This window comes from Argentina anserina, chromosome 5 (assembly GCF_933775445.1).
Source record: "Argentina anserina chromosome 5, drPotAnse1.1, whole genome shotgun sequence".
NCBI lineage: Eukaryota > Viridiplantae > Streptophyta > Magnoliopsida > Rosales > Rosaceae > Argentina > Argentina anserina.
The window spans coordinates 765,716-782,492 of NC_065876.1; the positions used below are offsets into that span (position 1 = coordinate 765,716).

Here is a 16,777-nt window from a genome sequence, read left to right on the forward strand (position 1 = left end):
AATGAACGACAATATATAGTGTGCATGCTTTGGTGAGGTGAGAATGTGCACCGGCCATGCCACACTGCCACTTACCTTTAATTCGCTCCCTCCATCTAACTAACACAAATGAGTGGGTAGACTCGCCTCTACTGTAATGTTTTCTACTTTCTATGTCACTTTTTCAAAATACGCAATTCATCCAATGCACATTTACTTACTTAAAATGAGAAAAAAATGATTGATGATTATTTATTCTGTAGATTTATTTGAAATGTACGTAAATTATGTAAGTTATCAGGTGTAAACTTAGATAGAAGTTTATTGTTACTTACGGGCTTTATCATGTTTGGTATAGATTCATGTTATTCATAATTAATTTGTATGTGATTGGCAAATAAATAATGAGAAAATGAGATTACGAATTAAGAATAGAGAATAAGATAAGATTAAGCTATGAAATTGTTTCATGGTATATATGAGTAAAGCTTGAAAGGATGAGTTGATTGTTCTTTTTTATCTTTTCAGTCCACTGGTTGTCCATTTATGCAAACCCAAAACATAAAAGTCCAAATTTTAAAGTGTCCACAGTGATCATTGCCCTGGTTTCTTTTCTTCCTTTACTTCATAGACTCAATTATTGTTTTAAGACTATATTCTGCAAAGCCTTACATAGCCGTATATGAGAAAGAAAATGGAAATATGAGTCATCTGACTCCAACCTATGTTGAAAGAAAAACTAAATTCTATGGTACGCTCACAATTAAGCAAGCCTTTACACAAGCACTCAAACTATAAGTAACACTCTAGCTTGTTTAACTATTCAATTCAGATAGACACCAATACTGTGGTCGAACACCAGCCGTTAGCCTAGTTGTTTTTAGATGTCGAATTCTCGTATTTTCGGTGTCTCTATTTTACTCTCGTACTCTCATTTTTTCTATTTAGTGGCACGGTTAAGGATATAAAATTTCTATTCCTACATGTATTACGAAAGAGAAAATGGTATCTGCCAAGTTGGATCACAATCATACATGTATTTATACGTATCCTCTATGTAATACTATTTCAGCATTATTTCATTATTTTTAATTGAACTTATGTAATACTAATACAAAAACAAAAAGGGATACGGAGAGAAAATAAAAATAAAAATATGAAAAATGAGCCAGGCCTGGTTTGACTCTTGGACCCAGTGAGGTTCTTTCTGAGTGTGACCAGCCCCTTTCGGACCACGAACACACATCCCGACACGTGTCCTTTTTGAACATTTCCAAACCAACTCCTCATCATGACCACCACTTCATATACTGAGATATAAAACCCTCGAGCTTTCAAATCCCCACAAAATCTCAATCCCCCACCTGTGGAAATCCCCAAAATGCCCCAACTCACCGAGGCCTACGCCTGCGTGCCGTCGACGGAGCGCGGCCGGGGCATCCTGATCTCCGGCGACCCCAAATCCAACAGGCTCCTCTACACCAATGGCAGATCCGTGATCCTCATGAACCTCAACAACCCCCTCGACGTCGCCGTCTACGCCGAGCACGCCTACCCGGCCACCGTCGCCAGATTCTCCCCCAACGGCGAGTGGATCGCCTCCGCCGACGTCTCCGGCACCGTCAGGATCTGGGGGACCCACAACGAGTTCGTCCTCAAGAACGAGTTCAAGGTCCTCTCCGGCCGGATCGACGACCTCCAGTGGTCCGCCGACGGCCTGAGAATCGTCGCGTGCGGCGACGGCAAAGGCAAGTCCCTCGTCCGCGCCTTCATGTAAGCCAACAACAACGACGTCGTTTTGATCTTTATATTTGATGATATATATATATATATATTATATTTTGTGATAGAATTGAAAAATTGGTGTGGATTATGATTAGGTGGGATTCAGGGTCGACTGTGGGAGACTTTGATGGGCACTCGAAGCGGGTTTTGAGCTGCGTGTTTAAGCCCACCAGACCCTTCCGCATTGTCACGTGCGGTGAGGATTTCCTCGTCAATTTCTATGAAGGGCCACCCTTCAAATTCAAGCAGTCTCACAGGTGGGTGTTGTTCTGTTTGAGGATTATAGTTGTGATGTTGTTTGCTTCCTGATGTGTAATGTATGTGTGTAGTACTTAAGTCATTGCAAAGTTTTATGTTCTGTGGTGGTTTTCGGATGTCAGGGATCACTCGAATTTCGTCAACTGTGTGAGGTACTCCCCGGATGGGAGTAAGTTCATTACTGTAAGCTCAGATAAGAAGGGGCTTATTTTCGATGGTAAGACTGCTGAGAAGATCGGTGAGCTTTTGTCGGAAGATGGCCATAAGGGCAGCATTTATGCTCTTAGTTGGAGTCCTGATGGCAAACAGGTAACATAGTATCGGTTTCTTGTGCTAGAAAATGTGTTCATGTTTGTGTCCATTTGGGTTTTGCTGATTAGTGCTTGTTTTGATGGATGATAGATTCTGACTGTGTCTGCTGACAAGACGGCAAAAATATGGGATATATGCGAGGATGGTAACGGGAAGGTGCATAAAACGTTGACATGTCCGGGATCAGGTGGAGTTGATGATATGCTTGTTGGTGGACTATGGCAGAATGATCATATAGTTGCAGTCTCACTTGGAGGCATGATTAGTATATTCTCAGCTAGTGACCTTGATAAAGCCCCGTTATCACTGTTTGGACACATGAAGAATGTTACTTCATTGTCTGTTGTAAAGAATGACCCTAAAGTTATATTGTCTACCAGCTATGATGGTCTGATTGTGAAATGGATTCAAGGTGTTGGATATAGTGGAAAATTACAATGGAAGGAGACTTCACAAATAAAATGTTTTGCAGCTGTGCAAGAAGAAATTATTTCATCTGGATTTGACAATACGGTAACTAGAATCCTTTGTACTAATTGGCTTGCAATTTGATGATATCTAGTTTTACATTTTGATTTCTTTTGCGGAAAAAACAGAAGTGTGTTCTTCATTTCTGTTGCTTCTGATACCTTCTTCATTCTGTTTACTGCGTCACCAAATTATCACTAGATTTGGTTTCTATAACAATTTATGTTGCCCCACCTACTGTACAATTACTCTAGGTGTTACAAAGCCATTGATAAAGCCGGTATGATCACCTCTAGATTTGGGGTGATAAAAAACTTATTTCTTAATTCTAAACCCATAAAGTACTTTGCTTTGTTTAATTTTAACTTATCTCTGTTCTTGCTCATGCTTTCTCCCCTCATCCAGGTGTGGAGAGTTCCCTTAGATGGTGATCAATGTGGAGATGCAGAATCTGTTGATGTTGGTAGTCAGCCAAAGGACATAAGCCATGCCCTTCAGTGTCCTGAACTTGTTTTGGTTTCAATTGATTCAGGAGCTGTCTTGCTTCGGGGTGGCAAAGTAGTGTCAACTATAAACCTCGGGTTTACTGTCACAGCATCTGCTATTGCACCAGATGGTAGTGAAGCTATCATTGGTGGGCAGGATGGCAAACTGCATTTATATTCTATAGCAGGCGATACACTTACGGAAGAGGCTGTATTAGAGAAACATCGGGGTGCCATTAGTGTCATACGTTACTCACCAGATGTTTCAATGATTGCATCAGGAGATTTGAACCGAGAAGCTGTCATCTGGGATCGTGCCACCCGAGAGGTAGTGCTCAGTACCCATAGCTATTAATTATTTATGTCGAGAGCCCCCTCTCACTATCTTATAGCAGACAACTAACGCAAGCCTCAGTTGCCAATCTATATTTAAAACCTTTATCTTGGTATTAGTATCCTTTAGTGAATGATGAGCTGGAGAAAAGACTAACCTATATTCCTATCTCCTAGTTATGAGTATTCTGTCAGCAGATGTGGATGCAGATATCTGTATCAATCCATGATCAATCAATGCTCTTTGATAAACCTAATGCATGGTTTTCAGTAGACAAATGTAATAAAACACATATAAATATGATAGCGGAAAGGTGATGAAGTTCTCTACTTAAAATATATGATATCGCTCTTGAGTGCAATTAGCCAACTATCTCTTTTTGCAAATTCATCACTGTTTTACGTTAGACTACATTTTATGAATAGAAAGAAGTACTTAATGGAATATATAATACAATTCATATCTAATGGAAGTTTTTGCACATAACTTTGAATTTGATATGTGAAGGAATCCTTGAAGTCACATTGAAGCATATGATATGAATTTATTTACTCTGCAGTGAGTTTCCCTTCTGTTGTGCACACATACTTCTCTGTAAGTAAGGAAAGTGTTGAAGGTAGTTTTGCGAAGAATTGATGTCTGTCTTAAGATAGTGAGAGCCTAAGAATAATTAAATTCGACTTATGTAATGTCAAATGTACCTATATGAATATTACTCATTAGAGGCCTGGTCATGAAATTGTCATAATAGTCCTGAACTTGAATCGTATGACCTTTGCGACTTAACTTAGTAGTTGCATTGTTCGGCACATGCCATGTTGCAGGTCAAGCTTAAAAACATGTTGTACCATACTGCTCGAATAAACTGCCTTGCTTGGTCTCCCGATAACAGCATGGTCGCTACTGGATCACTTGACACATGTGTCATTATATATGAAGTTGACAAGCCTGCATCGAGCCGTGTTACCATCAAGGGTGCTCATTTGGGCGGGGTATATGGGATAGCTTTTACAGACGAGCACACAGTGGTAAGCTCTGGTGAGGATGCATTTGTTCGTGTTTGGAAGTTGACTCCGCAATAGAAAATTCTGTAGGATTTCTGGAAGTTATCAAAGCAACAATGAAGAAGTTGATGGACTATCTGGATTTCCTGAGTTTTATACTGTTGTGAACTTGCCCTGGGTGAGAAAAATTGCAGTTTCAAGTTGTTTTGCTAGTTGTAAAAGTTGGTGGATTTCAAATGTGATTTCTGTTTCTGGTAAGTCTAGTTTGGTGATTTGGATTCTGCAAAAGGCTTGAAGAGATATCTTAGCTTTGTAAACCTCCAGAGTTTTGAACCATAGAAGCCATCAACTGGTAGTGGCAGGGCAAAAATCTAGATCTTTGACTGGAGTATTAATGCCCAAGCAGAAGATCAAACTGAAGTTTTTGATTTTCAGATGTATTTCTTTTCCGTTTTCTACCTTTCGTGAAACTTTTCTTTCCTGGGTTTTTGGGGTGAGGAAAGTCGCATTTTTTTCACCTTGTTATACTGTAATGGTCAGTGACAGTGTATTGGTGCGGTTCTGTTTCCCATTGCTATTATAGAGATCATGTCAAAGTTTATCATAGGCTAAAGCTCAAACTCAGCAACTTGATGAGATCATTGAGATGTGTGAAAATGATCAAGTCACTGCAGTTTAGCTGAGTTGAGACTTTTTTTTTATTGAATTGATTCTTTCATTATACTTTTCTCGTGAGGGAGTGTGAACCACATGTACGATATCTTTCATTTCCAATATGAAATAAGTGTACATGTTTGACAAAGCTACTACTGATATCTGTGGCACAAGTGGCTCTGTTAATCTGAACTGGGAAGCATAATGCATGGAAAAAGTAACTTACAGAGACAATCTTTCTAATGATGTCATAGCTCATCATGCATTAATCTTTCTAAAGGGTCCTCGATTTTATGAACTGCATTGTCATGGACTGGGGGATGATTCGCACCGTTGCCAACAGCTCCAGGCCGGAGTTCTTTACCAACCATTCCGGCCTTGTAAGCAGCTGTGACCTTCCTCTGCAACGTCAGTATACCAATGCGCTTCGATACGACATAAAGAACAGCACATGTAAACAGGAAAAATCCCACTGCAATTATCACCCTGTCCAGAATTCACTCAACATAAGAAATCTAGACAGTATAAGACAAAGCAAAAAGTTTCTCTTCCGAACCTGTCAATGACATCTTGGCGTTGCATTGTGGATAGCAGGTTTCTAGTGCGCATAAACAAACTCCAGTGTCCTTTATATTCACTCTCAGCTTTCCTTAGTACTCCAGTAGATTCCTCTGTAAAAATCCAACATACATAGTTTCAGTCCTACAAACTAAACTCCCTTTTCAAATCAACCAAACCAATGTTCATATTCCAGATATCATGCAAGCAGACCACATAATTAGTGATCTGTAATACAAAGCACATGGTTCTATCAATGTAAGACGCATTCTATAATTTTTCAGAGTGACAATTTGAAAATTAAGATTTAAAATAGAAAGTAGTATGAGAATGCCCTTCAGAACATTGAAACACTTGATGTGGTGTAAACGACCTTTCAGCCATGGAGGAGCATGGTATGAGCTATGAGTTAATTTGACAAAGCCCAAGACATTTACATCATCCCGTAGATTGAACCATGAACATATTCCAATCTTGAGCAAGTCTCACCACAATATACAAAGTTTGAGCCAGCCTTTACTGCTATCTATGAATCTAACAGTTCCAAACTGTGATTTTCATAGCTGCAAAAACCCTGCTGATTTGCATAAACTGTCTATATCTATCAATACAATTTTTCATAAGTGCAAAAGCACAATTTAATATGTCATATTTATAAAGCTCAACTAAAATTTTATTTATGGAAGAACTGAACGCTGCACTTCAAACAAAGTAAACATTCAGTTGACATGTAAAATTGAACTGAACTCACCGAAAGTCATGAGTGTGCCTGTGCTTCTTTCCACCTCCTACAAACATGCCAATTATACATTCAACCATCGCACAAATATGTAATAAGTATTATCTGAAAGTAATTGAAACAAACAGACACTGACCTGAACCATAAGTTGACGAGTCCGCCTAAGGCTCTCTGTGATGCTCTCCGCTGCGGATGTCATGCCAGCCTTTGTCCTGGAAACAATGAACAATAAATAACAGGCTTAGAAAATCATCTAAAAGCAAGAAAGAACTCCATTCATGTCCTTAAAACAAGGAATGATACTCTTTTAAAAGTTTGAACACCGAATCAAAATACATACTGCAAGTTTCGCCTGCGAGCTGTGGACTCTCCTCCACCTCCCAGTAGAAGTTCCCTCTGCCAAATCAATCACACAAATGTTAAAACACATAACTTACAGGACCAGGACAACAATTTCTTAGGCTTATCGCAATGCCGAAAATAATAAACAAAGCTCAAAACTAGTCCAAGAATTCAGCTCATTACCTCTTTCTGAGCAGCTTTCCTAATATTCTCATTCGCTTTCAAATTCGCATTCCTCATACTCAACCTCAAACTGCTCATAAACACCGCAACAACTTGATCAATTGCCAAATTTTTAATACTAAAAACTTCTTAGGGTTTCGATAATTCAACCAACAACGAAATCAAAGATAGAGAGCATGAAATTCAAATCCAATACCTGTGGGATCGGTTTTTCCATGACTCGAGCAAGGCCTTGGCGGACTGGACCTGATCGTCGGTCGGCAACTGAGGAGCGAAGAGATCGAGCTTGAACTGGAGAGAACTCAGCAACGACAAGCCGTCTTGTGTGAGCCCCTTCAATCTCGGCAGCGACTCCTTCTTCGCCGTCGCCGTCGTCTCCATTTCCGTAGCGGAAGCAGAATCAGGTGACTTGCCGTAGTTCTCGATGGCCTTGATCAAATCTACGACATTGTTGTAGGTGTCGTTCCATTCCTCCTTCACCTTCTCCACCTCCTCCTCCACCTTGTCCATTCTCCTCAACCTCTTCGATTTCGCGTCAGGCGATCGCTTCTAATGTTTACATCCAGATTGTGTCAGACCAATTTCTTTTGGGCTGGGCCTTGAGCACGATCTTTTTTATGGCTTAATGGGCTTGACGTTAGCTTATATAAATCTATTGTACAAAATTACTAGTCATAAAAACACATATTATGCATGTGTAAGAATAATTTGTTAAATAAAAAAATATTCAGGAAAAAAAAACTGTCTATTGGCAGTTATCGATTAGATAATGACATTATGGTAGAGTGATAGTGGGTTAGTTTTATGCAGAGAAAGTGGATGGTATCTAAATTTTTATTCTATTTTGATTTTGTTATTTATCTTTTTACCCTTGAATTATTAAAAGAAATTTTAAATTAACCTATAGTGCGAGGGTGTTAATGTAATTTCACATATATTTTAGTTGATAAAGCGTGTTTGAGTTATTAATAGTATAGATTTATAAACACAAATATAAAAATAAATATGAATTAAAAATGTTAATCCACCTAATCCTTGGCTAGGCTAGCAATTTTTCAAACCTTATCTATCTATTTTAATTTTTTCATTTCAACTCCTGTACCAGTCCAATTCCTATTCCAACCAAAATTCAATAATGGCGGGACGAAATTTTCAGAAAAACGAAAGACTTGTCCGTCTCCGTTGGAGTTTATTTAAAAGTGATAGTTGGAAAATTAGCTTAATTTTCCATGCTCACCCGCCAGTTTTCTTTTTCATTTGGATTTTGTTTGAAGGACTAGTAACGCCGGCATGCATATCCTTGAGTTGTCTGGCTCGTCTTCCTCAACAACCATATTTGTTCTTGTCGATTTACAGTCTTCGTCTTCTTATTCAACTTCACGTGTTTTCAAACATGCAACTAAAGATCAGACCGACATATATGGCCAACAATATCATTTTTGCATACTTGTGTTGAAGATTAATTGAAGAATATGTACAAAACTCTGGATCTAGCTCTTCAATCTGGTTGGCCCATTGGAGGTTACATCACCACTGGACTCAGCACCACTGGACTCTTGGAGTGGTGATTGATGATCGAACTGAGATGTTGATCATGAAATCAATGGAAAACAACCATGCATGTCTGCATGGTTGCAAGTAGGAATCGAGATACAAATGATAGAGAAGGCACGATAAAAATTGCGCAATAGAGAGAAGGGACGTACCATACTGAATTACTGATCCCATCCAATTAAGATATGAACGAAGGCCAATTTTTTTTTATAAGTACAAATATATAATTATGCAAAATGTAGATGTCAGTGAGTTTTTAAAAGTGAAAATAAGTGTAAATGAAAGTATAACAATATTCTTAAAATTAATGACAAATTAAAATTCCACAACAAATTTTGTTCGCAGAATGATTAGATTGAAACGTAAAAACTCATACTTACAATTTCAAATTTATTATATAGAGTAACAACTAACAAGAATATTAGAAGAGTTATACTTGATAATTTTCAATAATTTAAAAAGAAGAATAAAGTTATATAGAAGAAATGCATATTAAAAATCCAATTCTATACATATATATATATATACATATATAAATAATTTTTTTGGCTAACACTAATATATATGAAGCTAAAATTTTGGGATAAAAAATCTTGCATGGGCTGGATCCGTCCTTGTGAACGAAGTAGATAGCTAGCTAGGAAAATTTAAGTGACTGTCATGGTTCAAACTTCAAAGCTTCACTACTAGACTGGGAAAACTATATATGTGTAATAACCCTAAAATCACGGTCCTGTATAGCATACAACATAGTTTTGTAAGTAAAAGGAAGGAGCACGTGAAATGCACGATAAGTGTGGAGTAAAGGTTTGGCAGGAATTTACTGAAAGCCGCTCACAATCGATTTTTCCTAAAATCACCTCCAATTAGTGGTCGTGTAGTAATTGTTAGAAGAGTTGAGTTTTCCAGATTAAACATGAGTGAAAGTAGAGCCGAGATGACCATGCTGGAACAGTATAGGGGAGAAGCCAGGGCTTCCCACGTTTCTTTCCCAATAGGACAAAGAAACCAGATGATGAATTGGCCGGTCAACAATGTTCTTTCCATCCCTAATTGGAGATATCCATTTATATACTGAATTACTGATCGAGTTGGCAAATGATGAAATGATTATGATCCTATATGTACATATCTCTACTATATCTTTTAAAAATCATCAAATTATGTTTTACTCAAAATACGTTTTTTTTTATCAAACACAATTACATGATTGTTTAAAAAAATCAAAACGGATAAGTTTTTAAAAAACAAAATGTTACAAATAAAATGTTTTTTTTCATCTTTACACAATAAACTCATGCGATAAATTAACACGTGCATGGCACGAGTACGAGTCTAGTATATGTAAATGATGCTATATATCTCTATCTGACTATCTCTTCATTGTTCTTCCCTTTGCTACTTTATTAAGGCTGCTGATCGATAAGCTACTAGAGTATGAGGCCTTATTTAAAGTGTACGTTGGTTAGTGATTGAAACCTTGAATCCAAATGACCTTATGTTCCAAAGCCAAAAGAAAAGGGGAGTGTGTTATCAAGAACTTTCCAGTTAGTGTGTTTCTTATTCTTAGGATTAGCTCCAACGGTGAAAATATGCTCGTATCGAATATGTATTGATTTAAAGTAGTATCGATATCCATTCGATGTATAAAGTATATATATATATATATATATATATATATATAATGGAAAAATTAGCATAAATTTGGAGTCACATAACACATTATGAGTTTATGACAAGCAAATGCAAACCCAAGCATATATGATTCCACCATTAATCACCAGTCATTGTGTAGAAATATATGCCATTTGCATATAACAAAGAAGGAACAATTAAGCTCACGCATGCATGATTGGAAGTGGCTGGTCCCATGTAGGCCGCAGCCCGCAGGGAAGGACCAACTTACCGACCAAGTGTGAGCTTGGCATGGACTCGATGCCACTCCATCTTTCCATTTTTGTACCTTTCCTCTGATACTCGAGTCTACCTAGACGGCTAGTCCCTGTCATCTTCTTATCTATAAACACACTCTTCTCACTGACTCTAGCTCAACACAGTAGCACCATTAGTCCTCTCTCTCTTATTTGCTGCAGCTTCAAGATGAGAACTTCACCCGTGCTAGTGCTCTTCTTGCTTAGCCTTGTTGTTGTGATCCAGGACGTTGCCGGTGCAGCTGAGCACAATGAAGTTCCGTTCTCTCAGGCTGAGGGTGGACTGAGAGCTGGTTTTCCGAAAGGGTTTGTGTTCGGAACGGCGACGTCTGCTTATCAGGTGGAAGGCATGGCTAACAAGGAAGGTCGTGGACCTAGCATTTGGGATACCTTCGTTAAAATCCCAGGTGAAACTAATTCTAGTGCCATTGTTGCCCTGAGTTTTGATCCCAATAATGCTTAATTTGCCTTTTGTGTTAGTTCTTGGTTCTTACTTAAGGTGATTCTTTTTGTTTGGTTATAGGGATTGTTGCAAATAATGCTACTGGAGATGTTACAGTTGACCAATATCACCGTTACAAAGTAATGTTTTTCTTCTTAAGTTACATATATATATAATTATATATTTAGCATTTAAATGGTCGAGGTCATTGATCTTTCTCAGGTTGAATATTTGATTAACAATCTGGTTCTGTTGTGATAGGAAGATATTGATATCCTGGCAAACCTTAACTTTGATGCCTATCGGTTCTCAATATCATGGTCCAGAATATTTCCAGGTAATGATTATATATTGCCGTGTTTAAATTCATTATCATTTATCTATTTTCTCAACCTGGATTCCAAATACTCTTGAATCTATGTAGATGGTACTGGGAAAGTGAATTGGAAAGGAGTGGCATACTACGATCGGCTAATTAACTACTTGCTTAAAAGAGGTAAAATGTGGTTAAGCCTATGAACATTTTTCTGATACAATATGTAGTAGAACTGTAGAAGTATTTGTACAGTATGCATAATAATGACATTGTTTGATTGTTGGTTCATACTGTGTAGGCATTACTCCCTATGCAAACTTATATCACTATGATCTTCCTCTTGCACTTGAGAAGAAGTATCTGGGATTGTTAAGTGACAGAGTTGTGTAAGTACCTAAGATTCTGAAGTTTGACACAATGTTTTTACTTGTTAGACTAGATTAGTAGATTTTGATATTGTACTACAAGTTTGACAGGAAAGATTTTGCGGACTTTGCGGATTTTTGCTTTAAGACATATGGAGACAGAGTTAAGAACTGGATGACATTCAATGAGCCTAGAGTGGTGGCTGCTCTTGGCTATGACAATGGATTCTTTGCTCCGGGAAGGTGCTCCAAAGCATATGGAAATTGCACGGCTGGGAATTCAGGAACTGAGCCTTACATTGCTGCACATCATCTGATTTTATCACATGCAGCTGCAGTTCAGAGATACCGCGATAAGTATCAGGTGAGGGAGGCTGTATTGGCCACAGTTTGATTCATGAGTAAGAAAAAAGTGTTTTGCCTTTGTTATGCTGAAATTCGTGCATTACTTAATCAGAAAACACAAAAGGGAAAGATTGGTATACTCTTGGATTTTGTTTGGTATGAGCCTCTTACCAGATCAAAGGCCGACAGATATGCAGCTCAAAGGGCAAGAGACTTTCATGTTGGATGGTAATCTCTCAGTCTTTTGATGCAATTTAGACATTTGTTCAAGAATTTACAACTTATATCGTCGGACTGGCTTTTCAATAGGTTCATTCATCCAATTGTATACGGGGAGTATCCGAAAACAATCCAAAATATTGTTGGCAATAGACTACCAAAGTTTACGACAGAGGAGGTTAAGATGGTGAAGGGCTCAATGGATTTTGTAGGCATCAACCAGTATACAGCTTATTACATGTATGATCCACATCAAAACAAAACAAAACCAAATGCATTGGGATACCAAAATGACTGGAATGCAGGATTTGCTTGTAAGATTTTATCCTCCCTCATCCAAGAAATTTTACTTAAATAACATGGTCATTACTCATCTGTATCTGTCATGAATTTTGTAGATGAGAAGAATGGAGTGCCTATCGGTCCTAGGGTAAATCACAATTCAATCTTACATAAATTGCTTTCACTTCAAAGCCTTTACTTCAGTCCTTTTGATTTGATGCATGATCATAAATATTTGAGCATTTTCTGCAGGCATATTCTTCTTGGCTCTACCAAGTACCATGGGGTTTGTACAAGTGTTTGACGTATATAAAAGAGAATTATGGGAACCCCCCTGTGATTTTATCTGAAAATGGTACGGCTCTCTTCAAGAGCCTTCTCCTGTTTACTAATTAAATTCATTTTTAGCAGTTCATCCATTCATGTTGTTTGGTTTGTAGGCATGGACAACCCTGGAAACCAGACGCTTCCGAAGGCATTGCACGACACCAATAGGATCCACTACTACAGAAGCTATCTGGAGCAACTGAAGAAGGCAGTTGATGAGGGAGCCAATGTGGTAGGCTACTTTGCTTGGTCATTGCTCGACAACTTCGAGTGGAGATTGGGTTACACCTCAAGGTTTGGCATAGTCTATGTTGACTTCACCACCCTCAAGAGATACCCAAAGATGTCTGCCTATTGGTTCAAGAAACTTCTTGCCAAAAAGAAGCAGTAGATGAACTTCATGTCAAGCTCTTGGTAGTACTGATAATAAGACTGGTTTATCTTTGCTGCTAATTATGATAACAATACATGACAAGCAGCATCCATCGTATATTCGTATTGCATTGTCCCTATCAATTCATACTAAATAAGATTTGAAATCCTGTAATCTAATTATCCTACACACGTAAACGTACAATTGTTGCAGATTCGAAATCCTAACTATTAGACACCAATAAAAGAGAGACGCATATTTAAAGTCTAAACAAATAAAGGAGCTGGCGCTTTTAGGCAGAACAGTACACAATTGTTGGCCATTTTGGGCCATGTTTATATCTAAAGTGTTGAAAACGAGCATTCCACCAAACCTATACATCGTATCATTCGTATGTTGCAACTGATCAGTTGCTCAACTTTTGGTTCCAAGTTACAATTCTCATCAAGTTTCGTGTTCTTAATTCCTAGCAAGCTATATGTATATGAAAAAAAAGAACCCAATCACCAGTTAAAGAACTGCAAGAGTGACATTGTAGAATTGGATGCCATTTCTTAGAAGAAGATGATGAAAACAAGTTAGCGCATGCGTGAATGAATGATTGAAGGTTGATGGCCCCATGTAGCCCCCCAAACATGGACCAGGGTAGATGTGACCTTTAACGCCAATTCGTTTTTGTATGCTTCCTTTATGAAACGTATATTCCTTATATAGAACTGTCATCTTTTTAATTATCTATAAAACAGAGTAACCATACTTTCCTCTCTCTCTCTCTCTCTATCCTCTTCTTGTTTTCTGTAGCTTTTCAGCTTGAGGATGAGAACTACAGCATTGTTGGTCTTGTTGCTCAATCTTATTGGTGTGATCCAGTACGTTGCTGGTGCAGCAGAGCACAATGGAGCTTCGTTCCCTGAGGTCGAGGGTGGACTTAGAGCTGGTTTTCCGAAGGGGTTTCTGTTCGGAACAGCTACGTCTGCTTATCAAGTAGAAGGCATGGCCAACAAGGACGGTCGTGGACCTAGCATTTGGGATCCCTTTGTTAAAATCCCAGGTATAAACTCCTTTTGTTGCAATTAGACCACTGTTCAAAGTCACTATTTATTCAGTGTGGGATTTAATTTATATTTGTGCTCTGTTGGACATAGGAAATATTGCAAATAATGATACAGCAGATGTTACAGTGGACCAGTATCACCGTTACAAAGTAAGTTCTGTTTTACGTTGAAAATTTTATTGTGTTCTCGATATGCAGGTCGTTTTGAGTGTTACAGAACATCATGTACTCTAGATAATAGAAGTATGATTTGAATTGCAACATTTGAGAAGTACATGTATTCTGAAATCCTGTACATACATGTTTTGCCTTCTTCTGGCTTGTGGTGTATCTTTCTCAGGTTGAGAAAGTGAATGTCTGGTTTTGTTGTTACAGGAAGACATTGATATGATGCAGAACTTAAATTTTGATGCGTATCGGTTCTCAATATCTTGGTCTAGAATCTTCCCAGGTAACTCATCACTTGAGTTTTCAATTTATTTTTCTTTACTTGCTCTGATCGAGTTCTTTTATGCCTTGTTCAACTTATATAGATGGTACTGGGAAAGTGAACTGGAAAGGAGTTGCATATTACAACCGGTTAATTAACTACTTGCTCAAAAGAGGTAAAGTAATGCTGCATGCAGAAAACAGAAAATGTTGATATTGCTATCAATGTGCTTCCAGTATTGCTTGATTTGATTGTTACATATGCTTGTTCTGCAGGCATTACTCCTTATGCAAATTTGTATCACTATGATCTTCCCCTCGCACTTGAACAAAAATATCTTGGATTGTTAAGTGACCAAGTGGTGTAAGTACTTTAATATTTCAAGAGAAAAAAAAATGATGCAAGTACTTTGCTTTGGATTAGTTTCACAACACCTTATAAATAGTAGTGGAATTTTAAGAAGTGCTTATAACTGCTGACAGTAAGGATTATGCGGATTACGCGGAATTTTGCTTCAAGACATTTGGAGATAGAGTCAAGAACTGGTTTACATTCAATGAGCCTAGAGTGGTGGCTGCTCTTGGCTATGACAATGGACTGAATCCTCCTGCACGGTGCTCCAAAGCTTATGGAAATTGCACAGCTGGGAACTCAGGAACTGAGCCTTACATTGCAGCACATCATTTGATTTTGTCACATGCAACTGCTGTTCAGAGATACCGGGAAAAGTATCAGGTGAGGGAATATGGATTGACAATTCATGAGAAAAGAAAATGTGTTATTGATTAGCTGATGCTGAAGTATGTGCATATATCAGAAAACACAGAAAGGGAAGATTGGTATTCTCTTGGATTTTAACTGGTATGAGCCACTTACCGGATCAAAGGCTGACAGATATGCAGCTCAAAGAGCAAGAGACTTCCATGTTGGATGGTAATTAATATTTCAGTCTTTTGATGCAATTTAGACATTTATTACAGAATCTATAATTTATATGTTCGATTGGCTTTTCAATAGGTTCATTCATCCGATTGTATACGGGGAGTATCCAAAAACAATCCAAAATATTGTTGGCAGTAGGCTACCAAAGTTTACGAAAGAGGAGGTTAAGATGGTGAAGGGCTCAATGGATTATGTAGGCATCAACCAGTACTCAGCTTATTACATATATGATCCACATCAGAACAAAACGAAACCAAATGCCTTCGGGTACCAAAATGACTGGAATGCAGGATTTGCTTGTAAGATGTTCACCTCACTCATCTAAGAATTTTTTTACATAAATAAGTCATTACTCATCTGTATGTCATGAATTTTGCAGTTGAGAAGAATGGAGTGCCTATCGGTCCTAGGGTAACCACAATCCAATCATACATAATTTGCTTTCACTTCAAAATCCTTAATTCACTAGAGTTGTTGATGTATGATCATAATTTGAGCATTTTGCAGGCGTATTCTTCTTGGCTCTACCAAGTACCATGGGGTATGTACAAGTGTGCAACGTACATAAAAGAGCATTATGGGAATCCGCCTGTGATGATATCCGAAAATGGTACTATACAAAAGCCTTCTCCTCTTCTCTTCAGTACGTTGTATATACTTTTCAGCAGTTTCAACAATTTATGTTGCTTGATTTGTAGGCATGGATAACCCCGGAAACCAGACGCTTCAAGAGGCATCGCACGACACCAATAGGATCAACTTCTACAGAAGCTATTTGGAGCAACTGAAGAAGGCAGTCGATGAGGGAGCCAATGTGGTAGGATACTTTGCTTGGTCATTGCTCGACAACTTCGAATGGAGATTGGGTTACACCTCAAGGTTTGGCATAGTCTATGTTGACTTCACCACCCTCAAGAGATACCCAAAGATGTCTGCCTCCTGGTTCAAGAAACTTCTGACCAAAAAGAAGCATTAAGATTGTCAACTGTTAAAGCTTTTAAGAGTTTAGTTTATGCTAAGAAGAGAAAAAATGGTAACAATAAGCAGTTGAGCACCAACATAGTAGAGTCCTACCCTATTGTTTTTGGTTCTACAG

General features: G+C 38.2%; 4 protein-coding genes across 4 annotated transcripts; 3 read left to right on the forward strand and 1 right to left on the reverse strand.

The window, feature by feature from the left end:
* The first annotated feature begins 1,302 nt into the window (after window positions 1-1,302).
* On the forward strand, window positions 1,303-5,278 carry LOC126795949 (actin-interacting protein 1-2). Its single transcript, XM_050522676.1, has 6 exons — window positions 1,303-1,752; window positions 1,860-2,021; window positions 2,145-2,331; window positions 2,425-2,847; window positions 3,208-3,615; window positions 4,446-5,278. The coding sequence occupies exons 1-6, from the start codon at window positions 1,361-1,363 to the stop codon at window positions 4,701-4,703; spliced, it is 1,830 nt and encodes a 609-aa protein (XP_050378633.1). The 5' UTR covers window positions 1,303-1,360; the 3' UTR covers window positions 4,704-5,278.
* A 189-nt stretch (window positions 5,279-5,467) lies between these two features.
* Window positions 5,468-7,652, reverse strand: LOC126795965 (uncharacterized). The gene is made up of 7 exons (XM_050522695.1): window positions 7,298-7,652; window positions 7,102-7,171; window positions 6,917-6,972; window positions 6,713-6,788; window positions 6,589-6,625; window positions 5,836-5,950; window positions 5,468-5,765 (listed from the first exon to the last, which is right to left on the reverse strand). The coding sequence occupies exons 1-7, from the start codon at window positions 7,609-7,611 to the stop codon at window positions 5,528-5,530; spliced, it is 906 nt and encodes a 301-aa protein (XP_050378652.1). The 5' UTR covers window positions 7,612-7,652; the 3' UTR covers window positions 5,468-5,527.
* A 2,972-nt stretch (window positions 7,653-10,624) lies between these two features.
* LOC126795953 (beta-glucosidase 44-like) lies at window positions 10,625-13,383 on the forward strand. The gene is made up of 11 exons (XM_050522682.1): window positions 10,625-10,993; window positions 11,110-11,168; window positions 11,290-11,365; window positions 11,453-11,524; window positions 11,643-11,730; window positions 11,821-12,073; window positions 12,167-12,282; window positions 12,364-12,587; window positions 12,672-12,703; window positions 12,808-12,910; window positions 12,996-13,383. The coding sequence occupies exons 1-11, from the start codon at window positions 10,756-10,758 to the stop codon at window positions 13,271-13,273; spliced, it is 1,539 nt and encodes a 512-aa protein (XP_050378639.1). The 5' UTR covers window positions 10,625-10,755; the 3' UTR covers window positions 13,274-13,383.
* Window positions 13,384-14,017: 634 nt separating this feature from the next.
* On the forward strand, window positions 14,018-16,695 carry LOC126795954 (beta-glucosidase 44-like). Its single transcript, XM_050522683.1, has 11 exons — window positions 14,018-14,306; window positions 14,401-14,459; window positions 14,685-14,760; window positions 14,843-14,914; window positions 15,015-15,102; window positions 15,222-15,474; window positions 15,557-15,672; window positions 15,757-15,980; window positions 16,061-16,092; window positions 16,189-16,291; window positions 16,380-16,695. The coding sequence occupies exons 1-11, from the start codon at window positions 14,072-14,074 to the stop codon at window positions 16,655-16,657; spliced, it is 1,536 nt and encodes a 511-aa protein (XP_050378640.1). The 5' UTR covers window positions 14,018-14,071; the 3' UTR covers window positions 16,658-16,695.
* The last annotated feature ends 82 nt before the right edge of the window (window positions 16,696-16,777 follow it).